The sequence below is a fragment of the Crinia signifera genome, chromosome 4, assembly GCF_055691185.1.
Source record: "Crinia signifera chromosome 4, ASM5569118v1, whole genome shotgun sequence".
NCBI classification, from domain to species: domain Eukaryota; kingdom Metazoa; phylum Chordata; class Amphibia; order Anura; family Myobatrachidae; genus Crinia; species Crinia signifera.
The window spans coordinates 340907895-340920085 of record NC_139220.1 but is presented as its reverse complement, the minus strand read 5'-3'; the positions used below and the strand labels follow the sequence as shown (position 1 = coordinate 340920085).

Below are 12191 nucleotides of genomic sequence, written 5' to 3'. Positions count from 1 at the left end.
TAGGGATGGTTCAGTATAGGGACCAAGGGGGAGGGGGAGTATAGGGAAGTTTCAGTATAGGGACCCGGGGGGGGGGGGGGGGGGGGGGGAGTACAGGGACGTTTCAGTATAGGAACCCGGGGGGAGGGGGAGTATAGAGATGGTTCAGGATAGGGACCCGGGGGGATGGGGAGTATAGGGACGTTTCAGTATAGGAACCTGGGGGAGGGGGGAGTATAGGGATGTTTCAGTACAGGGACCTGGGGGGAGTATAGGGATGTTTCAGTATAGGGACCCGGGGGGAGGGGGGAGTATAGGGACGTTTCAGTATAGGAACCTGGGGGAGGGGGGAGTATAGGGATGTTTCAGTACAGGGACCTGGGGGGAGGGGAGTATAGGAACGTTTCAGTATAGGAACATGGGGGGAGTATAGGGATGTTTCCGTATAGGGACCCAGGGGGAGTATAGGGATGTTTCGGTATAGGGACTCGGGGGGAGTATAGGGACGTTTCAGTATAGGGACCTGGGGGGAGGGGGAGTATAGGGACGTTACAGTATAGGGACCCGGGGGGAGGAGGGAGTATAGTAACGTTTCAGTATAGGGACCTGGGGGAGGGGGAGTATAGGGACGTTTCAGTATAGGGACCCGGGGGGAGGAGGGAGTATAGTAACGTTTCAGTATAGGAACCCGGGGGGAGGGGGGAGTACAGGGGCGTTTCAGTATAGGGACCTGGGGGAAGTATAGGGACGCTTCAGTATAGGGACCTGGGGGGAGGGGGGAGTATAGGGACGCTTCAGTATAGGGACCTGGGGGAAGTATAGGGACGCTTCAGTATAGGGACCTGGGGGGAGGGGGGAGTATAGGGACGCTTCAGTATAGGGACCCGGAGGGAGTATAGGAACGTTTCAGTATAGGGACCCGGGGGGAGGGGGAGTATAGGGACGTTTCAGTATAGGGACCCGGGGGGGAGTATAGGGACGTTTCAGTATAGGAACCTGGGGGGAGTATAGGGATGTTTCAGTATAGGAACCTGGGGGGAGTATAGGAGCGTTTCAGTATAGGGACCTGGGGGGGGGGGGGGAGTATAGGGACGTTTCAGTATAGGGACCTGGGGGAGTATAGGAGCGTTTCAGTATAGGGACGTTTCAGTATAGGGACCTGGGGGGGGAGGGGGAGTACAGGGACGTTTCAGTATTGGAACCCGGGGGGAGGGGGGAGTATAGGGAGGTTTCAGTATAGGAACCTGGGGGAGGGGGAGTATAGGGACGTTTCAGTATAGGAACCGAGGGGGGGGGGGGAGGGGGGAGTATTGCAACGTTTCAGTATAGGAACCCGGGGGGAGGGGGGAGTATAGCGACGTTTCAATATAGGAACCCGGGGGGAGGGGGGGAGTATAGGGACGTTTCAGTATAGGGACCTGGGGGGAGTATAGGGATGTTTCAGTATAGGAACCTGGGGTGAGTATAGGGATGTTTCAGTATAGGGACCTGGGGGGGAGGGGGGAGTATAGGGATGTTTCAGTATAGGGACCCGGGGGGAGTATAGGGACGTTTCAGTATAGGGACCCGGGGGGAGTATAGGGATGTTTCAGTATAGGAACCTGGGGGGAGTATAGGAGTGTTTCAGTATAGGAACCCGGGGGGAGGGGGAGTATAGGGACGTTTAAGTATAGCGACGTTTCAGTATAGGGACCTGGGGGGAGAAGGGAGTATAGGGACGCTTCAGTATAGGGACCTGGGGGGAGGGGGGAGTATAGGGGCGCTTCAGTATAGGGACCTGGGGGGGTATAGGGGCGCTTCAGTATAGGGACCTGGGGGGAGAAGGGAGTATAGGGACGCTTCAGTATAGGGACCTGGGGGGAGGGGGGAGTATAGGGGCGCTTCAGTATAGGGACCTGGGGGGGGTATAGGGGCGCTTCAGTATAGGGACCTGGGGGGAGGGGGGAGTACAGGGGCGTTTCAGTATAGGGACCTGGGGGGAGGGGGGAGTACAGGGGCGTTTCAGTATAGGGACCTGGGGGAAGGGGGGAGTATAGGGACGCTTCAGTATAGGGACCTGGGGGGAGGGGGGAGTATAGGGACGCTTCAGTATAGGGACCCGGGGGAGGGGGGAGTATAGGGATGTTTCAGTATAGGGACCAGGGGGAGTATAGGGATGTTTCAGTATAGGGACCCGGGTGGAGTATAGGGATGTTTCAGTATAGGGACCCGGGGGGAGTATAGGGATGTTTCAGTATAGGGACCCGGGGGAGTATAGGGATGTTTCAGTATAGGGACCCGGGGGGAGTATAGGGATGTTTCAGTATAGGGACTCGGGGGGAGTATAGGGATGTTTCAGTATAGGGACCCGGGGGGAGTATAGGGATGTTTCAGTATAGGGACCTGGGGGGAGGGGGAGTATAGGGACGCTTCAGTATAGGGACGTTTCAGTATAGGGACCCAGGGGGGAGGTGGAGTATAGGGACGTTTCAGTATAGGAACCTGGGGGGGAGTATAGGAGCGTTTCAGTATAGGGACGTTTCAGTATAGGGACCTGGGGGGAAAGGGGAGTATAGGGATGTTTCAGTATAGGAACCCAGAAGGGGGGGGAGTTTAGGGATATTTCAGTATAGGAACCCGGGGGGAGTATAGGGATGTTTCAGTATAGGAACCTGGGGGGAGTATAGGGACTTTTCAGTATAAGGACCCGGGGGAGGGGGGAGTATAGGGATGTTTCAGTATAGGGACCCGGGGGGAGTATAGGGATGTTTCAGTATAGGGACCCGGGGGGAGTATAGGGATGTTTCAGTATAGGGACCCGGGGGGAGTATAGGGATGTTTCAGTATAGGGACCCGGGGGGAGTATAGGGATGTTTCAGTATAGAGACCCGGGGGGAGTATAGGGATGTTTCAGTATAGGGACCTGGGGGGAGGGGGAGTATAGGGACGCTTCAGTATAGGGACGTTTCAGTATAGGGACGCTTCAGTATAGGGACGTTTCAGTATAGGGACGTTTCAGTATAGGGACCCAGGGGGGAGGTGGAGTATAGGGACGTTTCAGTATAGGAACCTGGGGGGAGTATAGGGACGTTTCAGGATAGGGACCCGGGGGAGGGGGAGTATAGGGACGTTTCAGTATAGGGACCTGGGGGAGGGGGAGTATAGGGACGTTTCAGTATAGGGACCCGGGGGGAGTATAGGGACGTTTCAGTATAGGGACCCAGGGGAGGGGGAGTATAGGGACGTTTCAGTATAGGGACTCAGGGGAGGGGGAGTATAGGGACGTTTCAGTATAGGGACCCAGGGGAGGGGGGAGTATAGGGATGTTTCAGTATAGGGACCCGGAGGGAGTATAGGGACGTTTCAGTATAGGGACCCGGGGGGAGTATAGGGAGGTTTCAGTATAGGGACCCGGGGGAGGGGGAGTATAGGGATGTTTCAGTATAGGGACCCGGGGGGAGTATAGGGACGTTTCAGTATAGGGACCCGGGGGGAGGGGGAGTATAGGGCCGTTTCAGTATAGGGACCATGGAGGAAGGGGGAGTATAGGGACGTTTCAGTATAGGGACCCGGGGGGAGGGGGAGTATAGGGCCGTTTCAGTATAGGGACCCGGGGGGAGGGGGAGTATAGGGACGTTTCAGTATAGGGACCCGGGGGAGGGGGAGTATAGGGATGTTTCAGTATAGGGACCCGGGGGGAGTATAGGGATGTTTCAGTATAGGGACCCGGGGGGAGGGGGAGTATAGGGCCGTTTCAGTATAGGGACCCGGGGGGAGGGGGAGTATAGGGACGTTTCAGTATAGGAACCCCGGGGGGGGGGGGGGGGGGTATAGGGCTAAGGGGGGCAGGATGGAAGTAGAGTGGAAGAGAGACAGAACAATGAGAGGATAAGATGGAGGAGGAGATCATTGTACATACGGTGTACGATATGGTAAATCCGTCCATACCAAGACCAATTAGTGGCCTGTCCCTCATGCAGAGGTCCCCACTGAACCCACAGAGGTCACTATGGGACCAGTCCTCACCAGCTTCTATAGACCCCGACCAGCGATCCACCATCTTCTGTATAACTATTTCAAAGAGCTCCCCATCTTTCAGGGCCCTGGAGAGAAGGGAGACGCAGCAACATGAGAGAGGAGAGATGGGGTGGAGGCCGACATAGACAGAGAGGCAGGATTGTGAGAACAGCACCCCATGAAATGACGGCGTACAATGTGCGGTTTTCTTCTCTTTATTCAGAGACACAAACCGATGTTAAATAGGTTTTTCACAGAGAAGAGATGATCATGGACTTCGCTAAATGACCAAACCAGTGAAGTGTTTTTCGTCCTTGCTGCTTAATCCTGGACAATACTCTATAATCTATATAATCTATGTATACATTGTCAGGAGAGGTTCTGCAGCCTCATGCCTGGAAGAAGCACTGACTGCAGGACGCAGAGGGCGGGGCTCCCGACTTTGCTGAGGGGACTGCTGTATTGCAGAGCTGCTATACCCCCCCCCTGCACCCAGGTCCCTATACTAAATATTTAAATCATTTGTTGAAGTACTTTTCTGGGTATCCACCCATCTGGGTCTCGTCAAACTTTACCCACCTGTAACACTTGCAAGCAAATAATAGTAGCAAGGCGGCCTGGCACATGTGTACTACAGCTTGAGGCTGTGTCATCAGGTCTGAATTACCCCCAGAGACAGAGTGATTCACACGCGGACACTCAGCGGCATGACATTAGCACACACTCACCGGTTAGACATAACGATGGCGTCATTAAATTCACTGCGGGAATTGTTCCTAAGAGCGGTGCGGCCCCCATTGGTTATCAGGGCGTTACTGCCGTGCAGGTGGTGGAACCGCAAGTCAGACAGAGACTGTTGTGCACATGGGGTTCCAGGAGTGAGAGCCAGCGCTTCCTCGTCATCCCCAGGTAGCGGCAGGGTGTCTGCAACAGGAGACATAGGTGTGATCACATGTACATACAGGGGTAGGGAATTACATTACACGCGGCGTGAGAGAGGGGAAGGGAGGCGGAGAGGAGCCAACAAGGGGGGGGGGGGCGAGAAGAGAGCACACGCTGCCGAGAGGCACTTACCAGCTTCATCAAGTATGGTCGCCTGTGCTGCCTGGCCATACAGATCTACCACTGCAAAAACATTGGGGGGTACATTCCACGCAGCAATGCCTTGAGCCACTCCATTTACAAAGAAGTTTAGGGTCCCGTCCTCCCGACGCACGACCCCAACAGTGTCACCTGCCTGGAAAAGAGCAAGGAATAAGAGGACAACACACAAAACCGACTCATTTAGCCAGACACTACGCACAGAAGCACGAAGGACGATATAAACCCGAATCCGGGCATCTACAGATAGGGGGGGGGATTACATAGGGTAGAATACTCCGATCCCACCCGTACCTATCACACAGCACCTACAGGTCACACACTGGTTATACATGTAACATCAGTAACTAGTCTATATACATCACACAGCATTACCCACACTGCACCATGTCCCTGAGGGTATACAGACAGGAGTCACCCCCTACACTGGGGCAATCAGGGTATGTACAGAGAGGGGGATTACATAGGGTAGTATACACCGATCCCACCCATACCTATCACACAGCACCTACAGGTCACACACTGGTTATACATGTAACATCAGTAACTAGTCTATATACATCACACAGCATGACCCACACTGCACCATGTCCCTGAGGGTATACAGACAGGTGTCACCCCCCTACACTGGGGCAATCAGGGTATGTACAGAGAGAGAGGGGGGATTACATAGGGTAGTATACACCGATCCCACCCATACCTATCACACAGCACCTACAGGTCACACACTGGTTATACATGTAACATCAGTAACTAGTCTATATACATCACACAGCATTACCCACACTGCACCATGTCCCTGAGGTTATACAGACAGGTGTCACCCCCTACACTGGGGCAATCAGGGTATGTACAGAGAGGGGGGGATTACATAGGGTAGTATACACCGATCCCACCCATACCTATCACACAGCACCTACAGGTCACACACTGGTTATACATGTAACATCAGTAACTAGTCTATATACATCACACAGCATTACCCACACTGCACCATGTCCCTGAGGGTATACAGACAGGAGTCACCCCCCTACACTGGGGCAATCAGGGTATGTACAGAGAGAGGGGGATTACATAGGGTAGTATACACCGATCCCACCCATACCTATCACACAGCACCTACAGGTCACACACTGGTTATACATGTAACATCAGTAACTAGTCTATATACATCACACAGCATTACCCACACTGCACCATGTCCCTGAGGGTATACAGACAGGTGTCACCCCCCTACACTGGGGCAATCAGGGTATGTACAGAGAGAGAGGGGGGATTACATAGGGTAGTATACACCGATCCCACCCATACCTATCACACAGCACCTACAGATCACACACTGGTTATACATGTAACATCAGTAACTAGTCTATATACATCACACAGCATTACCCACACTGCACCATGTCCCTGAGGGTATACAGACAGGAGTCACCCCCCTACACTGGGGCAATCAGGGTATGTACAGAGAGAGGGGGGGATTACATAGGGTAGTATACACCGATCCCACCCATACCTATCACACAGCACCTACAGGTCACACACTGGTTATACATGTAACATCAGTAACTAGTCTATATACATCACACAGCATTACCCACACTGCACCATGTCCCTGAGGTTATACAGACAGGAGTCACCCCCCTACACTGGGGCAATCAGGGTATGTACAGAGAGAGGGGGGATTACATAGGGTAGTATACACCGATCCCACCCATACCTATCACACAGCACCTACAGGTCACACACTGGTTACACATGTAACATCAGTAACTAGTCTATATACATCACACAGCATTACCCACACTGCACCATGTCCCTGAGGGTATACAGACAGGAGTCACCCCCCTACACTGGGGCAATCAGGGTATGTACAGAGAGAGGGGGGATTACATAGGGTAGTATACACCGATCCCACCCATACCTATCACACAGCACCTACAGGTCACACACTGGTTACACATGTAACATCAGTAACTAGTCTATATACATCACACAGCATTACCCACACTGCACCATGTCCCTGAGGGTATACAGACAGGTGTCACCCCCTACACTGGGGCAATCAGGGTATGTACAGAGAGAGGGGGATTACATAGGGTAGTATACACCGATCCCACCCATACCTATCACACAGCACCTACAGGTCACACACTGGATATACATGTAACATCAGTAACTACTCTATATACATCACACAGCATTACCCACACTGCACCATGTCCCTGAGGGTATACAGACAGGAGTCACCCCCCTACACTGGGGCAATCAGGGTATGTACAGAGAGGGGGGATTACATAGGGTAGAACACTCCGATCCCACCCGTACCTATCACACAGCACCTACAGGTCACACACTGGTTATACATGTAACATCAGTAACTAGTCTATATACATCACACAGCATTACCCACACTGCACCATGTCCCTGAGGGTATACAGACAGGAGTCACCCCCCTACACTGGGGCAATCAGGGTATATACAGAGAGAGGAGGGATTACATAGGGTAGTATACACCGATCCCACCCATACCTATCACACAGCACCTACAGGTCACACACTGGTTATACATGTAACATCAGTAACTAGTCTATATACATCACACAGCATTACCCACACTGCACCATGTCCCTGAGGTTATACAGACAGGTGTCACCCCCTACACTGGGGCAATCAGGGTATGTACAGAGAGAGGGGGGGATTACATAGGGTAGTATATACCGATCCCACCCATACCTATCACACAGCACCTACAGGTCACACACTGGTTATACATGTAACATCAGTAACTAGTCTATATACATCACACAGCATTACCCACACTGCACCATGTCCCTGAGGGTATACAGACAGGAGTCACCCCCTACACTGGGGCAATCAGGGTATATACAGAGAGAGGGGGATTACATAGGGTAGTATACACCGATCCCACCCATACCTATCACACAGCACCTACAGGTCACACACTGGTTATACATGTAACATCAGTAACTAGTCTATATACATCACACAGCATTACCCACACTGCACCATGTCCCTGAGGTTATACAGACAGGAGTCACCCCCCTACACTGGGGCAATCAGGGTATGTACAGAGAGAGGGGGGATTACATAGGGTAGTAAACACCGATCCCACCCATACCTATCACACAGCACCTACAGGTCACACACTGGTTATACATGTAACATCAGTAACTAGTCTATATACATCACACAGCATTACCCACACTGCACCATGTCCCTGAGGTTATACAGACAGGAGTCACCCCCTACACTGGGGCAATCAGGGTATGTACAGAGAGGGGGGGATTACATAGGGTAGTATACACCGATCCCACCCATACCTATCACACAGCACCTACAGGTCACACACTGGTTATACATGTAACATCAGTAACTAGTCTATATACATCACACAGCATTACCCACACTGCACCATGTCCCTGAGGTTATACAGACAGGAGTCACCCCCCTACACTGGGGTAATCAGGGTATGTACAGAGAGAGGAGGATTACATAGGGTAGTATACACCGATCGCACCCTCACCTATCACACAGCACCTACAGGTCACACACTGGTTATACATGTAACATCAGTAACTAGTCTATATACATCACACAGCATTACCCACAGTGCACCATGTCCCTGAGGGTATACAGACAGGAGTCACCCCCTACACTGGGGCAATCAGGGTATGTACAGAGAGAGGGGGGATTACATAGGGTAGTATACACCGATCCCACCCATACCTATCACACAGCACCTGCAGGTCACACACTGGTTATACATGTAACATCAGTAACTAGTCTATATACATCACACAGCATTACCCACACTGCACCATGTCCCTGAGGTTATACAGACAGGTGTCACCCCCTACACTGGGGCAATCAGGGTATGTACAGAGAGGGGGGGATTACATAGGGTAGTATACACCGATCCCACCCATACCTATCACACAGCACCTACAGGTCACACACTGGTTATACATGTAACATCAGTAACTAGTCTATATACATCACACAGCATTACCCACACTGCACCATGTCCCTGAGGGTATACAGACAGGTGTCACCCCCTACACTGGGGCAATCAGGGTATGTACAGAGAGAGAGGGGGGATTACATAGGGTAGTATACACCGATCCCACCCATACCTATCACACAGCACCTACAGATCACACACTGGTTATACATGTAACATCAGTAACTAGTCTATATACATCACACAGCATTACCCACACTGCACCATGTCCCTGAGGGTATACAGACAGGAGTCACCCCCCTACACTGGGGCAATCAGGGTATGTACAGAGAGGGGGGATTACATAGGGTAGTATACACGGATCCCACCCATACCTATCACACAGCACCTACAGGTCACACACTGGTTATACATGTAACATCAGTAACTAGTCTATATACATCACACAGCATTACCCACACTGCACCATGTCCCTGAGGTTATACAGACAGGAGTCACCCCCTACACTGGGGCAATCAGGGTATGTACAGAGAGAGGGGGGATTACATAGGGTAGTATACACCGATCCCACCCATACCTATCACACAGCACCTACAGGTCACACACTGGTTATACATGTAACATCAGTAACTAGTCTATATACATCACACAGCATTACCCACACTGCACCATGTCCCTGAGGGTATACAGACAGGAGTCACCCCCCTACACTGGGGCAATCAGGGTATGTACAGAGAGAGGGGGGATTACATAGGGTAGTATACACCGATCCCACCCATACCTATCACACAGCACCTACAGGTCACACACTGGTTATACATGTAACATCAGTAACTAGTCTATATACATCACACAGCATTACCCACACTGCACCATGTCCCTGAGGGTATACAGACAGGAGTCACCCCCTACACTGGGGCAATCAGGGTATGTACAGAGAGAGGGGGGGATTACATAGGGTAGTATACACCGATCCCACCCATACCTATCACACAGCACCTACAGGTCACACACTGGTTATACATGTAACATCAGTAACTAGTCTATATACATCACACAGCATTACCCACACTGCACCATGTCCCTGAGGTTATACAGACAGGAGTCACCCCCCTACACTGGGGCAATCAGGGTATGTACAGAGAGAGGGGGGATTACATAGGGTAGTATACACCGATCCCACCCATACCTATCACACAGCACCTACAGGTCACACACTGGTTATACATGTAACATCAGTAACTAGTCTATATACATCACACAGCATTACCCACACTGCACCATGTCCCTGAGGGTATACAGACAGGAGTCACCCCCTACACTGGGGCAATCAGGGTATGTACAGAGAGAGGGGGGATTACATAGGGTAGTATACACCGATCCCACCCATACCTATCACACAGCACCTACAGGTCACACACTGGTTACACATGTAACATCAGTAACTAGTCTATATACATCACACAGCATTACCCACACTGCACCATGTCCCTGAGGTTATACAGACAGGAGTCACCCCCCTACACTGGGGCAATCAGGGTATGTACAGAGAGAGGGGGATTACATAGGGTAGTATACACCGATCCCACCCATACCTATCACACAGCACCTACAGGTCACACACTGGTTATACATGTAACATCAGTAACTAGTCTATATACATCACACAGCATTACCCACACTGCACCATGTCCCTGAGGGTATACAGACAGGAGTCACCCCCTACACTGGGGCAATCAGGGTATGTACAGAGAGAGGGGGGGATTACATAGGGTAGTATACACCGATCCCACCCATACCTATCACACAGCACCTACAGGTCACACACTGGATATACATGTAACATCAGTAACTACTCTATATACATCACACAGCATTACCCACACTGCACCATGTCCCTGAGGGTATACAGACAGGAGTCACCCCCCTACACTGGGGCAATCAGGGTATGTACAGAGAGAGAGGGGATTACATAGGGTAGTATACACCGATCCCACCCATACCTATCACACAGCACCTACAGGTCACACACTGGTTATACATGTAACATCAGTAACTAGTCTATATACATCACACAGCATTACCCACACTGCACCATGTCCCTGAGGGTATACAGACAGGTGTCACCCCCCTACACTGGGGCAATCAGGGTATGTACAGAGAGGGGGGATTACATAGGGTAGTATACACCGATCCCACCCATACCTATCACACAGCACCTACAGGTCACACACTGGTTATACATGTAACATCAGTAACTAGTCTATATACATCACACAGCATTACCCACACTGCACCATGTCCCTGAGGGTATACAGACAGGAGTCACCCCCTACACTGGGGCAATCAGGGTATGTACAGAGAGAGGGGGGATTACATAGGGTAGTATACACCGATCCCACCCATACCTATCACACAGCACCTACAGGTCACACACTGGTTATACATGTAACATCAGTAACTAGTCTATATACATCACACAGCATTACCCACACTGCACCATGTCCCTGAGGGTATACAGACAGGAGTCACCCCCCTACACTGGGGCAATCAGGGTATGTACAGAGAGAGGGGGGGATTACATAGGGTAGTATACACCGATCCCACCCATACCTATCACACAGCACCTACAGGTCACACACTGGTTATACATGTAACATCAGTAACTAGTCTATATACATCACACAGCATTACCCACACTGCACCATGTCCCTGAGGTTATACAGACAGGAGTCACCCCCCTACACTGGGGCAATCAGGGTATGTACAGAGAGGGGGGATTACATAGGGTAGAACACTCCGATCCCACCCGTACCTATCACACAGCACCTACAGGTCACACACTGGTTATACATGTAACATCAGTAACTAGTCTATATACATCACACAGCATTACCCACACTGCACCATGTCCCTGAGGTTATACAGACAGGAGTCACCCCCTACACTGGGGCAATCAGGGTATGTACAGAGAGGGGGGATTACATAGGGTAGAACACTCCGATCCCACCCGTACCTATCACACAGCACCTACAGGTCACACACTGGTTATACATGTAACATCAGTAACTAGTCTATATACATCACACAGCATTACCCACACTGCACCATGTCCCTGAGGGTATACAGA

The 12191-nt window shown here is 51.3% G+C and overlaps 1 protein-coding gene across 1 annotated transcript in view; it reads right to left on the bottom strand.

Moving 5' to 3' along the window:
• NEURL4 (neuralized E3 ubiquitin protein ligase 4) overlaps positions 1-12191 on the bottom strand; it is a 155103-nt gene that overhangs the window by 97504 nt on the left and 45408 nt on the right. The window contains exons 11-13 of the mRNA XM_083180707.1: positions 5050-5212; positions 4704-4899; positions 3985-4061 (exon numbers count right to left, since the gene is read on the bottom strand). Of these exons, the coding sequence (XP_083036833.1) occupies positions 3985-4061; positions 4704-4899; positions 5050-5212 (436 nt within the window). The remainder of the gene's footprint in view (positions 1-3984; positions 4062-4703; positions 4900-5049; positions 5213-12191) is intronic.